This window comes from Phaseolus vulgaris, chromosome 2 (genome assembly GCF_000499845.2).
Source record: "Phaseolus vulgaris cultivar G19833 chromosome 2, P. vulgaris v2.0, whole genome shotgun sequence".
Taxonomy (NCBI): domain Eukaryota; kingdom Viridiplantae; phylum Streptophyta; class Magnoliopsida; order Fabales; family Fabaceae; genus Phaseolus; species Phaseolus vulgaris.
The window spans coordinates 8640825-8660335 of record NC_023758.2 but is presented as its reverse complement, the minus strand read 5'-3'; the positions used below and the strand labels follow the sequence as shown (position 1 = coordinate 8660335).

At 33.8% G+C, this 19511-nt stretch overlaps 2 protein-coding genes across 2 annotated transcripts; both read left to right on the top strand.

The window, feature by feature from the left end:
• The first annotated feature begins 74 nt into the window (after positions 1-74).
• LOC137809004 (uncharacterized) lies at positions 75-2144 on the top strand. The gene is made up of 5 exons (XM_068610147.1): positions 75-511; positions 584-695; positions 750-906; positions 1138-1260; positions 1684-2144. The coding sequence occupies exons 1-5, from the start codon at positions 75-77 to the stop codon at positions 2142-2144; spliced, it is 1290 nt and encodes a 429-aa protein (XP_068466248.1).
• A 1297-nt stretch (positions 2145-3441) lies between these two features.
• LOC137809003 (uncharacterized) lies at positions 3442-3996 on the top strand. The gene has a single exon (XM_068610146.1). It carries the CDS (start codon positions 3442-3444, stop codon positions 3994-3996), a length of 555 nt encoding a protein of 184 aa, XP_068466247.1.
• The last annotated feature ends 15515 nt before the right edge of the window (positions 3997-19511 follow it).

The window sequence follows — 19511 nt, the reverse complement described above, 5'->3', positions numbered from 1 at the left end:
CAAGGACAATGCTTAGTGAATCATCTCTTCCTAAGTACTTTTGGGAGGATGCAGTGAGCACTTCTTGTTATGTGATGAATAGAGTGCTTATTAGGCCCATTTTGAAGAAAAATCCATATGAACTCTTCAATGGAAAGAAGCCTAACATCAACCATCTCAGAGTTTTTGGCTGCAGTTGTTTCGTTCTCAACAATGGAAAGGAAAACTTGGGGAAGTTTGATGAGAAAGCGGATCTTGGCATCTTCATAGGGTATTCTCTCACTAGTCATGCATATAGAATCTACAATAAGAGGTTGATGACGGTAGAAGAATTAGTTCACGTTGTCTTTGATGGGGTAGATCACAGAAACATCCAAATCCCGAAAACCAGAGCTAAAGAGGACGAACAAAGCATCAGTTTGGAGAAGCTGGAAATTTGTGCAGAAAAACAACCGGTTGATTCGCAGAAACAACCGATTGAAATTCTACAACAGAGTGAGTTGCCCAAAGAGTGGAGGGTTCCTAAAGATCTGTCAGTGGAAAACATCATAGGGCAGATAAAGGAAGGTGTCTCCACATGAAGCTCCATCTCAAACTTCTGCAGGCACACAACTTTCGTCTCACAAATTGTACCAAAGTCAATTGATGAAGCTCTCAAGGATGAGAAGTGGGTTGAAGCTATGCATGAAGAATTGAATCAGTTTGCAAGGAATGAGGTATGGTTTCTTTTCCCTAGAACAGATGAGATGAACATTATAGGTTCGGGGTAGGTATTCAGAAACAAGTTGGATGAAGATGGTGTGATCACAGGGAACAAAGCAAGGCTAGTTGCCAAAGGCTACAATCAAGAGGAGGGCATAGATTATGGTGAAACTTTTGCCCCTGTTGCTAGGTTGGATGCTGTGAGGCTGCTGTTGGATTTTGCTTGTATGAGTGGTTTCAAACTCTTCCAAGTGGATGTCAAGAGTGCTTTCTTGAATGGCTACATCAATGAGGAAGTGTATGTGGATCAACCACCGGGTTTTGAAGATCATAAGCATCCCAACCATGTCTTCAAGTTTAAGAAAGCTTTGTATGGACTGAAGCAAGCTCCAAGGAAGTGGTATGAGAGGCTTAGCAACTTTCTGCTATCACATGGTTATGAAAGGGGAATGGTAGACAAGACTCTCTTCATCAAAAAGTCAAATTCAGAAATAATTCTTGTACAAATCTATGTTGCTAACATCATCTTTGGTGCTACACAAGATAGGTTGTGTGAAGAATTTGTGGCTGCAATGAAAGGTGAGTTTAAAATGTCTATGATAGGAGAATTGTCTTTCTTTCTTGGATTGCAGGTTAAGCAAACAAAGGATGAGATCTTTCTATTTCAATCAAAGTATTGCAAGGAGATTCTCAAGAAATTTGAAATGGAAAGCTGTAAAGAAGCAAGCACTCCAATGCCATCAAGCTGCTATATGGATGTTGATTCTGCTGGAAAGAGTGTAGATCAAACCAAATACAGAGGATTGATTGGCTCATTGCTATATCTAATAGCTAATGGGTCGGACATCATGTTTGTCGTGTGCCTTTGTGCTAGATATCAAGCAAATCCTAAAGAGTCACACTTCAAAGCTGCAAAAAGAATTCTGAAATATCTAAAAGGAACATCAACTGTTGAATTATGGTATCCTTCTCACTCTCCAATTCATTTAATTGGTTATTCAGATTCTGACTTTGCTGGTTGCAAGCTAGATAGGAAGAGTACAAGTGGCACTTTCCACCTTCTTGGCTCAAGCCTAATCTCATGGCATAACAAAAAGCAAGCATATGTTACTCTCTCTACTGCTGAGGCTGAGTATATAGCTGTTGGAAGTTGTTGTGCACAAATTTTATGGCTCAAACAACAACTTGCAGACTTTGGATTAAAGATCAGCAAAGTCTCTTTCATGTGTGATAACACAAGTGCCATCAATCTTACCAAAAATCAAATTCAGCACTCAAGGACCAAACATATTGAGATAAGACATCATTTCATCAGGGATCATGTAAACAATGGGAATTGTGAAGTGAAGTTTGTGGAGACCATACTGCAACTAGCTGACATCTTCACGAAACCACTACCAAAAGAGAGGTTTTTCTTCCTAAGAAATGAGTTAGGTATCCTTGATCTTAATAATCTCTCCTAAATCTGTGTCGTTTCTGTTAAAGTCTATTTGTGAAGACAAATAGGAGGAGAATTAATTGGTCTTGTGTATCCTTATCTGAAACTGTTTAATTCTGTTAAAATCTTTGATATAAAATTGTTTTCTCCTGCTGGTGATAAAAACAACTGATTGTTTCGAGTAAACAACCGATTGTTTATCAGATTTTATGTTTTAAATGTGTGAAAACTAACCTGCTGTTGTAAGAAGCATTGGATGGTAGATATGCTATTTTTTGCAGGTACTGCTTTAGATTCAATCAAGTCAAACACAAGCACCAGGGATTTATCTTTATCAAATAAGGGGAGATTGTTGAACCAAGTGGTGTTCAAGCTTTGAAGAATCCAAAACCCTTTGAAGGATGTTGAAGGGTTGTGCTTGCTGTTGCTGAGTTGTCTTAGATAGGATCTGGGGTAGTTTGAGTTTTGTAATTCACCCTTGATCGAATCCAAAGCATAGGCATTCTCAATCTTTTTAAAAGAAAAGTGTTTTTCAAACTAAGTGAAAAACAACTGATTGTTTTGTCGAAACAACCGATTGTTTTGTCGAAACAACCGATTGTTTTGTCGAAACAACCGATTGTTTTGTCGAAACAACAACCGATTGTTTCTGCGAAACAACCGATTGTTTTGTTGGTGCTGTGCTTTTAGCTTTGTGTTTTGAAAAACTGATTTCTTTATCAAGATATTCTCGAAGTAATTTCATTCAAGGCTTAAAATTTTTCGAAATCCCTCTTTAAACCATTCACCCCTGCTCTAGTTTAAAGCCATACATTCTAACAGAACTTTCATCTGAGGACTTCCAGTCCAATCCCAATGAGTTCCAGTGGGTTTCATGGATCCTCCAACCAACAAGGGAGTGGAGCTAAGTCATTTTAGAAGGAACAAGCGGGCTCTTAATCGAACAAGCCCTTAGGTTTCCGTTTAAAGCGAGCAAAAATCAAGTCGAGTACGAGGCCTAGATAGCAGGGATGTTGCTAGCCAAATAATTGGGAGCTTAGAGCTTGTTAGTGAAAAGTGACTCATTGCTCGTCATCGGGCAAGTCACATACGAGTATCAGACTAAGGACTCGCAATTAGCTTCATACCTCAGGTATGTAAGGATCTTGAGGGCAGTTTTCTCTATGTTTGACCTTGCTCATGTTCCCAGAGAGCACAACTCCCAAGCAGACTTGTTGTCTAGGCTAGCTAGTTCAGAGAAGGGAGGTCAGTAGAGGTCAGTGATTCAGGAGACATTAAAGTCACCTAGGACAACTGTAGAAGGGTTGTCCGAGGTCGACCACATGGAGGTCTTAGGGATCCCCTTAGGAAAGGGGAGAAGGCATCAATTGATGATTCAAGAAACCTTGAAAGTCCCAAGAATAACCATCCATGAGTTATTCGAGGATGAATTTCTTGAAGTTTTGCAGGGCAACACCACAAAGACTTGGGTAACACCCTACAAGCGTTACCTCGATGATGGGTTACTTTCCGCTAAGCCTGCAGAGGCCAAGATTGTTTTGATGAATGCTAGTCGGTATACCCTGATAGATGGAAACCTTTTTCGCCACGGTTATACCCACTCAATCTTCACATGTGTAAGCGGAGATCAATGCACCCGCATAATGGTTGAGCTTCATGAAGGCATTTGTGGCAGTCACATAGGAGGGCAAGCTCTCTCATTGAAAGTTATCCGAGCTGGGTATTATTGGTCGATGGTGAAGGACGATTGTGTGAGATACGTCCAACATAGTGAGCAATGTCAGAAGCACGTTTATTGGTACCATGTGCCAACTGAGGACCTGCGATCAATTTATATATCCCATGGCCTTTCCACTTGTGGGGGAGAGACATTTTAGGTCCTTTCCCTTTGGCGATATGTCAAATGAAGTACCTCATTATGGCCATTGAGTACTTCATCAAATGGATTGAAGTTGAGCCAGTTCCACAAATAACTGCTCATAAGTTCCAGCATTTTGTGTGGAATAACATTGTGTACCGTTTTGGGATTTCGAGACACCTAGTGTCCGACAACGAAACTCAATTCACTAGTCAACAGTTGGGTAAGTTGTGCTTGGAGCTCGGGACAAAACAGGTGTTCACTTCGGTAGAACACCCCCACTTGAGCCTTCTCCATCTAGATTCGTTTAGCTTCTTCATATAGATCGGTCAGGCGCTTGGCTTCAGCTCGGGTATGGTCGTTGAGGCGGTTGATTTCAGCCTAGAGACGTTATACTTCCTTCTGAAGTTCCACGCTTTCCTTGACCTATTGATCATTAGCAGCCTTCTGATCTTGGGCCTTAGCAATAACCAGGCAACCCATGGCAAACGCCTTCCCAAATTGCTTCATGGTGTCACGAAGAAGGTGATTCTGGTCATGGACCATGAGCCTAGCCCTATCCTCGTTGGGCAGAAAGAAAGTCTCGCCATGGGTTGGAACGTCAAAATTGGGGTCCCATGGGCTTTTCCCCATTGAGCTCTCGATCTCGCATTCCTGAATGACGACAACCTCTTGGTGTGGAGCTCGGCCATCTGAATGAGAATGCTCGGCAGGAGGAACACTCGCCTTCCTTTTTTTTCTTGAAGACTAGCCTGTAGGTGGTTTCCTCGTCCTGATCGATGGGGGGCTGAGTAATCATAGCTAGAGTCTTCCTTTTATGCATCAAAGATTCCTTGGGCATGCTAGCAGTTGCCCACATCTTTTTAGCTTGCTTCTCTTTGCTGATGTTGAACAACATTCTCTCTGCAAAGAAAACAAGTAAATGATTAATGACAGTAATAGACTTGACTCTACTAAAGGTGGGAAATGAGAAGTACCAATATAGGCTTTCAAGGCACCAAGGATATACTCTTTGGTTAGCAGATAAGAGGTGTCAAAGACAACCTTCAAGCTTGTCAAAAAATCACATATCCCCTGATCTTTTGGTGACAAGTCCTTCAGTCGTCGAGCACTTTGGAATCTGGGTTCAGGGGTCCAATAGGATCAGATCTCCTGTGGAAGCTAGATTTTAAGGAATTTACCTTTAAAAATTTTGTATGATGATTGGAAGAGGGTGAGCAAAGCTCTTCCAGGGCACCATTTAAGGAAACCCATAACTGATAGCCTGAATATTTGGCCTTAAAGAAATATAGAAAAACTTCCACAGTCGGCAATATGTCGATCTGTGAACATAAGATTTTAAAGGCACGAATAAATGCCCAGCTATTTGGATGTAGCTGGGCAAGAGCTACATTGATCTCGATTAGTAGCTCCTTTTCAAAAATGGACAAAGGAAGACGCAGGAGATTTTTCTTAAAGAACGTGGCATAAAAGAAACAAAATGGACCATCAGGGTCTGACGATTCATCATAACAAATAGGCTCATTTTCCCTACATTCTACCATTTTTACAAATCCTTCATGTCTTTTACTCAAGGTACAACCATTTTCTCTCAACTCCCTAATACGTGAACGAGTGGTGTAATAAGAGTTTTTTTTAAAAAAAATATCCCTTTTAGCCCAGGAGTACATAAAACCTTAATCCATCGCAGTTATAGTTAGAACACAAGCATAAACACAAACAAAATACAAGCACATTTTAGGCTAGGCAAAGTAAGCAAATCGAAACGAGATTTCAGTTCAGGCAATGCAATCTGCAAGATGAGTAAACAAATGGCAATAGAGATTAGTGGAGGAAAGATACTTAGTGCGACAGTGGTGGGTGATAGCTCAATGGTGAGAAGAAATGCGAAAAAGGCTTTTGGAGTAATGGAAGTTCTGAGAATAGAAGGGTTGTGAGTGAAGAAAGAGGAAATGGGTTTTTAATTATTTGAAAGAGGAAGATGAAGCGACAGTGCTCCCTCGTCGTTGATGCACATGCCACATGGACGCTCCAGATTTAGTGCGGTAAGATATCTCATCAGGAAAACGCTTTGGTCACCGCACCTCACCTGCCTTCTGTGGAAGCGTCACGTCAGTTGCCAACGCTGGAAAGACTCTTCGCCTAGCCAAGCTCAGCTCGAGCCTGGGGGGCTTGTGTATTGGTCAGGAGTGCTCGGGACCTTAGTCCAATCGTTTAGGTATGGTCAGCTCAGTTGTGGGCGAGTATGGGCCCAAAAGGCGGGTCACGAGCTCGACCCAAATGCTGGTAGTCATCTCAAAAAAGATAATTAAAATAGGGATAATTAAAAAGATAATTGGTTATAATACATATCTTTACTAAAACAAATAAAAGTTGTGGGATATAAAGTAGTTAACACCCGAGAATAAAGGTGCATATAAGCAGAATATTTTTTTGTTATGATTATATGCTTTCTGTTGAGATTATGGTCTCATTAGTGAAAACTGTTGAAGGTGTTGGTTTATTAGTGTCTAAGTTCAAGAGGGGGGGTGAATTGACCTTATAAAATTTTCAATTAGATTCAGATTTTTCACAAAACAGAGAAAAGGAATTGATATATTTTGGAAAAAACATATTTATTTTTTTCGCTTACTTCAACAAGACCACATTCTAGTTATATAATTTTTAGATATTAAGAGTATTTAACAGTAAGCCATGCATCACATTAATATGCACAGATGAAAAACAAATAGTTGAATCAAGAGACGTTTTTGAATATCAAACCACACACTTGAATGAACCGTGTCAATTGATAGACTTGATTTTTATAAAACAATGTACTTCAATTATCTCCAAATTAGTCACTCAGATTACAACAAAATATAAAGATCGGTTTTCCAGAAATCAAGAACATTAAGAACAGACCTAGAAAGAACATATTCAATTTTAATTGAACATGTTTATTTTCTGTCAGATCAACACACAAAACTGTAAATTGTTGATCAAGAGTGATCAAGTGCTTTGAAGAATTCAAATCCAAAGTGTTTGATGGAAGGTTGGTGTTGCTGCTGTGTTTGGGTGGGATCTGGGTATAATAGAATGTGATCCACTCCTTTGTTGAATCTAAAGCTGATGTGATTTAAAACCTTTTTTAGATCAAGTGTTTTTTCAACTAAGTGAAAAACAACCTGTTGTTTTGTCGAACCAACCGGTTGTTTTACTCTTAGGAGTTTTGAAAAGGTTGAAAACTGTTTTAGTTTGGTTGACTTAACTGTCAAGCCAAACAATCGGTTGTTTCGTGGTTTCAACCGATTGTTTCTTTGAAAATCCTAACAAAATTCAGTTTTGAATGATTGAATGTGCTTTAAATGTTTTTCAATTGAATACGCTCCTTCATTAATTGCTTTAACAAATCTTTGGAAAACATAAATGGTTTGAGATATATGTGAACTATTGTTTGATTTATGTATTAAGTATTGACTATTGTAACAAAGATACATTTGTTTCACTAATGATCTAAGTCACATAAAGTAAAATATTCGATGGTGAGAAGTTGATGGGAGAGTTCTTACACACCATGTAGATACACAACTTGGGCTGTAATGAACTTACTATGATCCATTCTCTTAGGTTCGCTTGTGAATCTAACTCTTGTGTATTGAATCAGATATTAGTCTTTAGTAAGACATACTTAATAGGAGCCTTTTGGAAGGTGTTAGTTGATATTGCACTTGTTGAATATTTTTAAGTATACATCAATGTGTAGTCTATATTGTTGTTGTACATTGATATTTGAAGGAGATCGAATGGTTGTGCTCTATTGATTAAAATGTCTTCTTTTATATATATTCTTGTGTTGAAAAATTATTTCAATATTTTACCCTTACATATTTTATTTGTGTTGTGAACTACGATGATTGTATTATATACATGAATATATATGAGTACATGTGCACGATGAATATTTGGAAGAGAATGCATATTTGACTTTCCTTTTATGAATAATTCATACGATTCACTAATGAATTTATAATATAATGGATAGTTAATTTTTAGGGTGCTACATTTCTCATAATACAAGTTACATTTTCAAGTTTCCAGTAGAGTGTGAACACCCCAAATAGCTTAGTAAGCTTTAAAGGACAAGGATCAATACTTCTAACATTTACAATATCCCTAATAAGTCTCATCATTATCATAGTCATTATTTTTGCAACCTCTACTCATGTTAACTCATTATATATGTCTCTACAATAATCTATATTTGAAATATATAATCAAATTATAATCCTAATAGTAAAATACGTATATTTATATGTATTTTATAATATATATATATATATATATATAAAATGTTAAATAAGTAATAAAGTTATTATATTTTGATAAAAGTAAATAAAGTTATAATTTTTTTAAAAAAATAAAAGTTTTCATGTTAGGCATCACTATGCAACTTGATATCTCAGCTATGTTGACACCTCAAGTAACAACAATCATTTGCCATGAAAAAATAAATATTATTAAAAAAAAGAATACAAAAATATGGGGGACTAAACCAAAACCCATATGTTAACAAAAACGATACATAAGTAGACTCTATTCATAAAGAATTCTAAAAACAAACTAGATGGTAGCCTATTATACCAATGAAAAAATTCTCTATGAATAAATTATAAATTAGCCAACTTATAACAAACGCATTTCCTTCACGAAAAATATGAGTAACCCTAAACTTTATTTTCCCTCAGTAATTAAGAGAAGTATTTCATCGATTATGAAACATCCAAGAAACATTAGTCCTAGCAGTAAACACAACACAAAGCAAAGTAGAATCACATTCCAACTAGACATTAGTAAATCCCATCTTTTGAACTTCCTCCATAGCATGCATAATCCCATAAAACTCAGCGAACAGAGCTGTCTGAACTTCAAAAAACGCAGAGAAAACTCCAATAAACCTCCCGTACTCCCACGAAAAATACCTTCACGGAAAAGTTATAAATTATAACTTGAATTATTAAGTTAGTAAAAAAAATTACTTATAATTTAATAAAATTAGTAACAAAAGATGTTATAATATATAATAAATATAAATTTATTTTGAAAATATATAAGAATATCCGAGTATAGTATAGTGGAAAGCAAACCCTTGGTAAACTATAGTTTATGATATAATTTTATTATGAGAATATTTATAAAAAGAAAATATTAAAAAAAGAAAAATGAGGTGAAAAGAAGGAGGGTATGGTGTAGATAGTGAGAGATCCTTCCCTAAATTCCGAGCGCCACTCTGATAGGGACTGATCGGACAGGTTGCTCTTGTCTTTTTCCCCTCTTTCTCATCCCATCTCTCTCTCCCTTATTCTATTTTCTTTTTTCAACAACAGAGTTAAAACTGTTGCTGTTTCATGCACACTGCAAAACCACAACCACTGTTTCTTCACAACTTCGGATTCTTCTCATCAAACACCCAAATCACGTGTATATTATCAAAATAATATGAATGTCCATGTTTTTTTTTAAATGAAGGTCTCAGTTAAAGAACTGTGGTTATACATATAATAATTACACTACATTGTTCATATAATTAATTATTAAAATAATTGTATCTTTTGATAGTGTCAATCAACTTATATTTCACACAGAGATGCTGAGGTTTCCTTAGAGGTAGAACAGACATATTGTACCGAATTTACTGAAACAAATAGTTTTAAAAAATTTAAATATATGAATAAGTTGCATAAAATTAAAAAAACAGTATTTTCAAATATAAATTTAAATTAAAAGAAATCATTTTCAAAGTTTATATTTTTTTTTAATCGTCCTTCAAAATACAAGAAAAAAAAAAGTTTTAGCGAAGATTATTTACGGAGGTTAATATAAATTTAGGAATTGATTTAATTAACGGAGATTTTTTAAAACCTAAGCAAAATAAAGGAGATTTTTTTAATCTTCATTAAATTTCAATGGTTTGTTTTAAAACCTCAGCAAAATAACAGATATTTTTTTAACCTTCGTTAAATTATAAAGATTTATTCTAAAACTTCAGCAAAATAATGGAAGTTTTTTTAACTTTCAATAAGTTCTAAAGGTTTATTCTACAACCTCAACAAATTAACAGAGAAGTCTTTTTAACCGTTGTTAAGTTTCAAAGGTTTATTCTAAAATCTCAACAAAATAATGAAGGTCTTTTTAACCTTCAAAGTCCAAAAATTTATTGTAGAACCTTAATAAAACACTCCAGATTTTTCAAAATTCAATAAATAAATATAATTAAATCTATTTATAAATAAATAATTAAAAACTATATAATTTTAATATATTTTATAACTAAATTCTCTAAAATTTTGAAAGTTAACTTCACATTACAAATAAGTTTTCTATAGTTTCAAAATTTACTTTAAAAACTCAGCAAAATAACATTGGATTATAAGTATTTCAACAACTAATCTTGGATAATAAGTATTTCAACAGTATTTGCATATTTCTTATGATTCATGGTAGTTTGTTTATATAATTCTTAGCTTTTTTGTTACAAAGTCATACTTTAAAAAACCTAACTTATTTTGTTTTAGCTTTTGATGTACGTATATTTTATGTGCAATTTTAGTTTTAGTTATAATTTTTAATATTTAATTCTCATATTTTTGAATGATTTTAAATTAATGCCTTTATTTTAAGATGCATTTAATAATTAATTCATTGTGAAAGTGAGAAGTAATAAAGTTAATTAATATGTTATTGCAATCTTTAGCCAATAACACACATGGCTTTGAAGCCCACATTTGAAAGATAATGCAACTATTTAGGGTATATAGAGCAGTGTGATATCAAATGATGGATTTCCTATGAGCTCTTCTTGGATGTTTGTGGAAGATGATGCGGAAGCTTAATGGAAGAGATGAACAAGGTCCTCCTAAGAGGTGTGGTGACCTTGAAGGTGCATGAAGAGTGTGGAAATGGGGAGGTTCGACCAGCCCCTTTGAAGGTGGTGAAATGAAGATTAAAACCTAGAAGCTAGGCAAGGAGTAATGTATGACACTAAATTGGCAGCATAACAATACTCTATTCAATCTTGAAAATACAAGGTGTAGGCTCCTCTTTTTATAGGCTAAAGAAGATCATAATGCAACCCTAATGCTAAACAAAATGAAATGCAAATTACATCACATGGGCACATGGAGCACATGGTCGGTCCTAGTGGGAGAAATCTTCTAGAAACCGTGAGCAATCTAGGGTAAATCAAAAGGAGACAAGTTTATGCTTTTCAACACTACACTAAATACTAAGCTACCCCTAATGGGCCTTCATGTAGCATGTACAAGTTCCTTTCTCTACCATCCTAATGCGTGGAGATGCTTGGCCATGGACCTAGTGATAGGTCCTAGACGCTCTAGTCTTCCTCCTAGACGCTCCCTTTCTAGACACCCTTCATCTTAGGGTAGACGCTCTTCACCTTGTGCTAGACGCTCCCCACTTGGCTCTAGACATTCTAGACTTGGCTCTTGTCTTCCATGGGGTGGTGAGCTTGGCTCTCCTCCATCAAACACTAGTTGTTTTCAAGTTAGGTAACACTAGCTTGTAACTCAAGTTGGGGAGTAAGGTGATGGAAGAAGTAATATTGGACCAAGAATAATATAGTGTCTTATTAAGTGTTTCTTCTCCTTAGATATAATAGACATAAGTGTGTTTGAATTGTGATTCCTTGTTAGGACTGCCATCAATAATCATTGAGCATGTGTCGGATCGGAGAGTAGTGTGTCTACGGTGGAAAAGAAATCAGGAGGATCGTTAGAGAAGGTGGAAAATGGAGTTGAAGGTTATTTCAAACGGCAAGTCATTTTACGAAAATTTTGAAACCCGTGATATTTTATGGAGGTTTTGAAACCCATGGTATTTTACGGAGGTTCTTAAACCAATGGTATTTAACAGGGGTGTTGAAAGACTTTTCCTGAGGTTTAAAAAAACCTCGGAAAACACATTCCTCATGGATGGTTTAGCGGGAGAAACTGCAATTCTGGATAAATGACTTAATAGAGGTTTTAACATTGGATAATGGAAAATTAAATCCCATTAAAACTATTTTTTCTTTTTTTTTTCAAAATTGTATTTAAAAAAGCTGAATTTTGTTGTTTTTATCTATATTTGAAAGTGTGTTTTCATGCACAACTTTTTTTTTTAAGTTTTGCAAATAATAACAACACAGGTGGAAGACGAGTTGCTTTTAACCAAAGAAATTAATTAAATTTAAATGTTTAAATTTAAAAATGAGTTTAAAAGAAAATTAGTATACTTTTTATTATTATTAAATTTAAAAATCCTTTTACAAAAATCAGTCTGAAAGCACGACTTTCAAAAAACAAAGTACCTATGATTTAGAAAAGAAATTGTAGTCATACTTTCAAATATGAATTTAAGAAAAATAACACAACGAAATAGATCGAAATTTAAAATATGATTTATGTTTCTTTTATTCAAATTCGTGTTTGTAAATTTAATTTTTTTATTTTGAAATCATACTTATAACCACCACTTATTTATATGTACAAATTTTTAAAATCATACTAAAAATAACACATTTTTAGTAAAAATCAGCCATAATAGTTTTTCCTATTTAGTGACAGGGAGATATTAAATGGTATCAATAATAAGATATGACAATAGATGAATATATTTTGTGTGATATATGATAAAAAATAAATATCACTCACTATTCAAGATTTGATTGATATAGTTCCAAGAAAGTATTTTACAATCAAGATTCAAGAAAAAAATAGTAAAGAAAAAAATAAACCAATAAACGAAAATAATTTGAAACCAAATATTACGATCGTTAAATTAATGATTTGATGTTTAATATTTTTAACCTTCTACGGAAGGTTTCGCAGTGTCCAAAGGGAGAATAAAATAAAAAACAAGACATAGAAAGATAAAATCACAAACTGGTAACAAAACTCACTCAATAAATAGAAAAAAAAATGTATCTATAAAATCTTCTAGAAGAAAAAAATTAATATGATTTTTCAAAAATTAAAATTAATTTATATATAAACTGATTTATAGAAAAAAAATTCATTTTTAAAAATTTATTTTTAAGTTGTGAATAAATTAATTTTAACTGATAAAAAAATCATTTAACTTTTTCAATTTTCTTCCCTGAAAATCTTAAATAAGTTGTTCATACATATAAATAAGATATATTCACCCAAATTTTAATTTAATATCATCATGAATTATTTGATATTTTAAATGACCGATTTAGTTTTTGTGTCTTTATAGAAATATTATTACAAGAATGTTATTTTCTTAAGAAATATTTCATATAATATCCAATCATTTGGATGTATTTATCTAAAACAAATACATTCAAATTTTTTTCATATTGCATGATAATGTTCTTTATGATTGAAGTTAACACCCTTCTATCACTACAAGAAAACCACTTATTAGAGTGGGCCAAAAACGGACGCAAAACATTGAAAACGGACGCTTATGCGTCAGTTTTGTGTCCGCTGGGCATCCCACGAGAAAAGGCTGGAAGCAAATTAAAAATAGCGTGGGCCACTATATTGGACGCACATTGCGTCGGCCTAACCCACGCAAAGTGGACGCAAAACGCATAAGATAAATATGGTGTTTGCGTCGGCTAGGCCCATGCAAATGAGATCAGATTTTGCGTCGGCCTGGCCCACACAAAAGTCGACGCATAAAAAAAAAGTTAGCGTGGGCCACTGGCCGACGCATATAGGGAAGAAAAAAAAATTATTTTTTTGCAAACCAGATTACCTGTAAAGAAAAAATCTCAACCAAATCACATTCAGAAAATATCTATCATCCACAAACACATCCAAAGTATGAATACTTTTACAATTAAAATTGTACTTTACAAATTTAACTAGAAGTAGCAGCAAAATGAATTCCATAGTGATAGGATAAACCTGTAAAAAAATGTAAAGAATATAAATAAATAAATGAAATAATTAAAATACTTAGTGTATAATAAAAATGTAAAATAGTTAAACTTACATTATAGAATGCACTTTAAGGAACAAGTTGATCATCCTGTTCTGGATCATACTAATGATCGAATTGTGTTGTGCTTTTCTCACGTTCCATTGAGATAAGTTTATCTTTTATAACCTTCAGCTCATCCTCCAAGTGTGCATACTTCTGACTCCACATACTAAGTTCAGCACGAAGCATTTGATTTTCAACCACATGTGTAGATTGTGAAGTACTAGAAGCAGAGGCTTGGGTGAGAGAAGAGACTCCGTGGCGGATGTTAGCAGCCAAGTCTGTTGTACCATACATTCGACCTCTACTCTTTCCTCCAGCAGTTTCTTTCCATGTTTGAAGCTTAGTTGCAGGATCAAGTTGGTGAACATCGGTATTAGAATCCTGAGAACTATTTACTTGAAGAGCCTTCAAGCGCTCATGATAGTTTTCCTACACAAATCATTAGGAAATGAAAATGTTAGAAAATTAAAATATAAATATAAAACAAATTAAAAGAATAACTTACATAAGTTTCTCTCGCACGAGAATCAACCCATTCACCCTTCTTATTTGTGTGGGTGGCCATAAATAGTTCATCAGGTTCTGGAGGACGACCATATTGACGTTCCTAATAATGTTGTACAATTAAAAGCATTATAGGTAGCAAATGTAAAATGATTTCATGTAAGGCAGTGACAAGTACTTACCTAGATAACTGCAATATCTGAATGTGATTTTCTACCTGTAGAGTGCAGTGCTCCACCACGAGCTGAACTCCTATTGGCTTTATTTTGAGTTGATTTATTTTTGAATTGTTGTGAGTCCCAATAGTTTAGAAGTTCAACCCATGCTTGCTCTCCTATCCAATTAGGGCAGACACCCTTTGTCCTAGCCTTGGTCAACATGTCACAAAGTCTTTTTTTGACTTTAGACTCGTAGACTTTTTTAATTTGGCATTCATCATGGGGTGCCCAAGTGACTCTAGTCTGTTAAAAAGAAGAAAATAGTTACTTTGAGTCCACAAGAAAAAGAAGAAAACAAGTGACTGTAGTTTGTCAAAAATTAAAATTACCTGAAAGTCAGTCCACCATTTCAGTTTGTCCTCCTCAGGCATGGCATCATAATGATGATATGGACCTCTAAATTGAGATCGAATGCAATGTCCAATGGCCTCACTAGCAAAATGATTTGGCGTCCAACTACAAATATAAACAAATAAAATTACAAACATAGTAATATAAAGATAAAATTAAATATACATTTAGGATGACTTACCCTCTACAAAGAAGTCGGATGATGACCCTACCAGTAGGGTCACGCTAGACCTCCTCAGAGGGGAGGTCATGCTCTGAAGCAGCAGTGGCACCATGGTCAACATGGTCAGAGAGGCCTTGCACATAGGCAGCAGTAGTCGGGTCAGATGGAGAAGATGTGGTGTGGAGAATGGGATGAGGAGTAGTCTGCACAAATGTACCAGGGGTGGTCTGAAACAAATGTACCAGGGGTGGTCTGAACAAATGTACCAGGGGTGGCCTGCACAAAAGTACCCGGGGTGGACTGCACAAATGTACCAAGGGTAGGCTGGAGTGGAAAACTCTGAGTCTGGTGGAGTGGTGTAGGGACACTCTGATGGTAAGTCGGAGCAGAGAATGATGGTCTTGGTGGTACTGGAATACTAAGAGGGTGTGAAGATGATGAAACATGTGTGTGATGAGGTGATATAGTGGGGTGGGGATAAGCATGCCGGAATTCTCCATGCCCAGAGGACAAGGGGATGGAGGAAGACGGGCTAGAAGATGGTGTCGAGGAATGGGATGAAATATATGGACTACCAGGATCAGACGGTGGTAAAATACCAGAATAAGGGATGTTTCCCAGGTCTATAGCTAGCTCACCGTGCATCGATGTAGAAACTCCACGTCTCGGCTGCCCACGCCTAACAATCATACCATCCCTCCCTCTAGTCCAAACCATTTTTCCTGAAAAATCATCCGTTCATAATATTAGTATAAATATGTAATGATCACATGTTTTGTTTATAATTGACTACAAGTATATACATTAGTCTTCATTGTTATCAAAATCAGAATCGTCAGTGAGTATGTGATGTTCTGAATAATCTTCATTTAAGAGGTCAACATCTTCATCATCGTCATCATTACGTGCTTCAATATCATCATCGTCATCAACTACTTCGACATTAGATGTGTCAGCTAAACATTGTAAATGTTCAATTCTTGTAATTGGTAACACATTAGACGTCTCCTCAGCTTGATACGGCAATTCATCGTTGATGTTGTCAACTTGCCCAATTTTTTTTACTCTCTCCGCCCCTATTTCATTTAAACACCCACGTCACTAAATGAAATTTATTCTTTGCATCATCAATATTTTTTTTTCAAACACTACAAAAATTAAAAACTTCATAATTATTAAAAATTCTAAATAAATAAAAATTTAAATTATTTAAACCACTACATTAGCTTTACTTTACTTGTCTCTACTGGAAGTTAGCCTTTTTTATTTGACGTACAAAGCAAAATGATGTTAACACAAATTAGGGAAAAAAAAATTAAGCACCATGAGGAGAAAATAATTTGTACCACTACTCATGTGCCAAATTGTAAAAATTAATAATACAAGATATACCTAAAGGGTTCTGGCCTTTGGTCACTGGCCCAATATTCAGAAGCATAATGCATTAAGGAGCTTAATCACAGAGAGCTAATTACCCGATAAAGTAGAATTAACACAGACAAAGACCTAGAGGTAATGCCCAAGGACCCATTATTTCAATTCAAAATAAAGTTGTTAACTTTGATAACAAATGATTAAACATTGATTAAACATTGCACTATCAATTATTATAAGAAAAAAAAAAGAACTCAACACAAAATATTTGGTAGAATAATTAAGTTTCATTGACGGGATTCGTTTAATAATTTTAACCAGTGGCTTAACAAAAGAATTATTTACAACAATTGTTCAGGAAAATAAAAGTGGATGAATCCAAATTCAAAATAGGAAAGACGAAATTGAACACTGTTGAGAAACTGCACGAGGCTCATATAAAGTAAAATCAATTGGGGAACTCAAACTCAAACTGCATTCAGGCATAAACTCACACTCAAAACAGAACTCACAAGTAAAATCAATAATACCAGCAACCACAGCTCAATAATCCAACTCAAAAATCAGTTCAGTAATCCAAATAAAAAATACTCAAATCTGAACCTGAGTAGGAGACTAGGCAGGCGGATGAAGCTACGCAGTGGAGGAGGAGTGACGGTCGCGGAGGAGGGCGACGCGGCTGGACGCGGAGGAGGGCGACGCAGCTGGACGCGGCGAACAGCGACTCAGAGCAACGATCGAGAGTTGAGGCGGAGGAGGGAAGAAGGAGATGTGGAGGGAAGAGTAAATGTTAGGGTTTCAATTGGGGAGAACTGGGACGGTTGGAAAACCGGGAACCAAAATTTTATTTATATTTAAAATATTTAAAATTAATTCAATTTTTAAAAAATAAATTAAATTCTTTTTATATAACAAAAAACTTAATTTAATATAAAAAAAATTTATTATACAACAAAAACTTTGATTAATTTATAAAAAACAATTTAATTTAATTTATACAATACAAAAATTAATTATATTTATACATAAAAATATTTAATTTAATTATACAATAAAAATTTACTTTTATTTATATAAAATAATTTATTTTAATTTCTACAACATAAAGTTAATTTAAATTGTAAAAAAAAATTATTTAATTTATATTTAATTTATACAAAAATATTTAATTTAATTTAGACAATAAAAATTTACTTTTATTTATATAAAATAATTTCTTTTTAATTTATACAACATAAATTTAATTTAAATTGTAAAAAAAATTATTTAATTTATATTTAATTTATATAAAAAAATTAATTTAATTTAGACAATAAAATTTACTTTTATTTATATAAAATAATTTATTTTAATTTCTACAACATAAAATTAATTCAAATTGTAAAAAAAATTATTTCATTTATATTTAATTTATACAAAAATATTTAATTTAATTTAGACAATAAAAATTAACTTTAATTTATATAAAATAATTTAATTTAATTTCTACAACATAAAATTAATTTAAATTGTAAAAAAAACTTTATTTAATTTATACAACAATAAAAAAATTTAATTTATACAAAAACTAAAATTAGTATAATTTTTATGTCACATAACATCTACTACCACAAATATCAATGAACCTTATTATTGAAATTGCTCACGATACCCTCATCATCCCTTCTAACTTATAATTCAAAATCTAATAATGAACTATATTCCATGATTCTAAGGTAATTCTATAATTATCACGAAATGAATCATATTTCTTAAATTAACAATGGACTAGGGTTATTAACTTGTTCCTGCTAAGGAGATGAGATCTAGAAAACTATTGAAGTCTTTGTCTTCGTGTTGGGTGCTTGACTAGGGTCCTTCTCTCCTCGGTCAGGTTCCCACTGGTCTCTGTCAGGTACACCAGGTCTCGGATAGCCAAGTGGGTCCCGGTCAGGGAGACCATCTGTCGGTCTCACCCATACCGGTACATAACTTATAATCCAAAATGTAATCATGAACTCTATTCCATGATTTTAAGTTCATTCTATATCACACCCAGTCGAAACTTACTTAATTATGTTACATTTATTAAGAACTAAGTCTATTAAAATTACTATGTCAAAGACCAATTATTTAGTACATTGGAAAACTATATTAACACACTTATAAGAAATATTGCATACGTGTCATCTCGTTACTTACAACTTATGACATCATTATGTGCTTCAGTTGGAAAACATTAATGTTTTTTCGATATCATACTCAGTAACTATAACAATGACATTTATAGAGCATGTAGTCAACTTTGGAACACTTTTGATATTGTATCAATCTAACAATTAAGAATAAGTTACTTACTCACGCACTTAGTCTTAATATGTTTGTATCATATACATTTTCGCTAATTCTTTAAGATGATCTTATGCTTCATTTATGAGAAATAACATCTTTAAAATTATAATGGATATCAAAACAAAAATCCTACTTCATTCATCAATTGCACACATATAACATTTAAATTTATTTAAGTTACTAATCAAAAGTTTTATCTAATTTTTTTTTTCTTAAACCAAATAAAACTTTTTTAGATCAAGTTTATTCTCTATTTTTAAATAGATCCATTACCATTTGTATTAATTAATTACTTCATTTTAAATTTATATTCTGAAATTTATGTATAAAATATTTTATATAATATTTAAATAAATATTTTCTTTTACTCAATTAATTTAATATTTAAATAATTTATTATAACATTAAAGAAATAATTTTAAAACAAATATAATAAAGAATTAAATATACATTAAATAAATTTAAATTTTAAATTCCTAAACATGCGTGGGCCAAGCGGACGCATATGCGTGGGCTGTGGCCGACGCAAAACCGACGCAAGCTGACTTTTTATTAAAAAAAAATTCAAATCCATTTCTGCGTCCGCTTTGCGTCCCA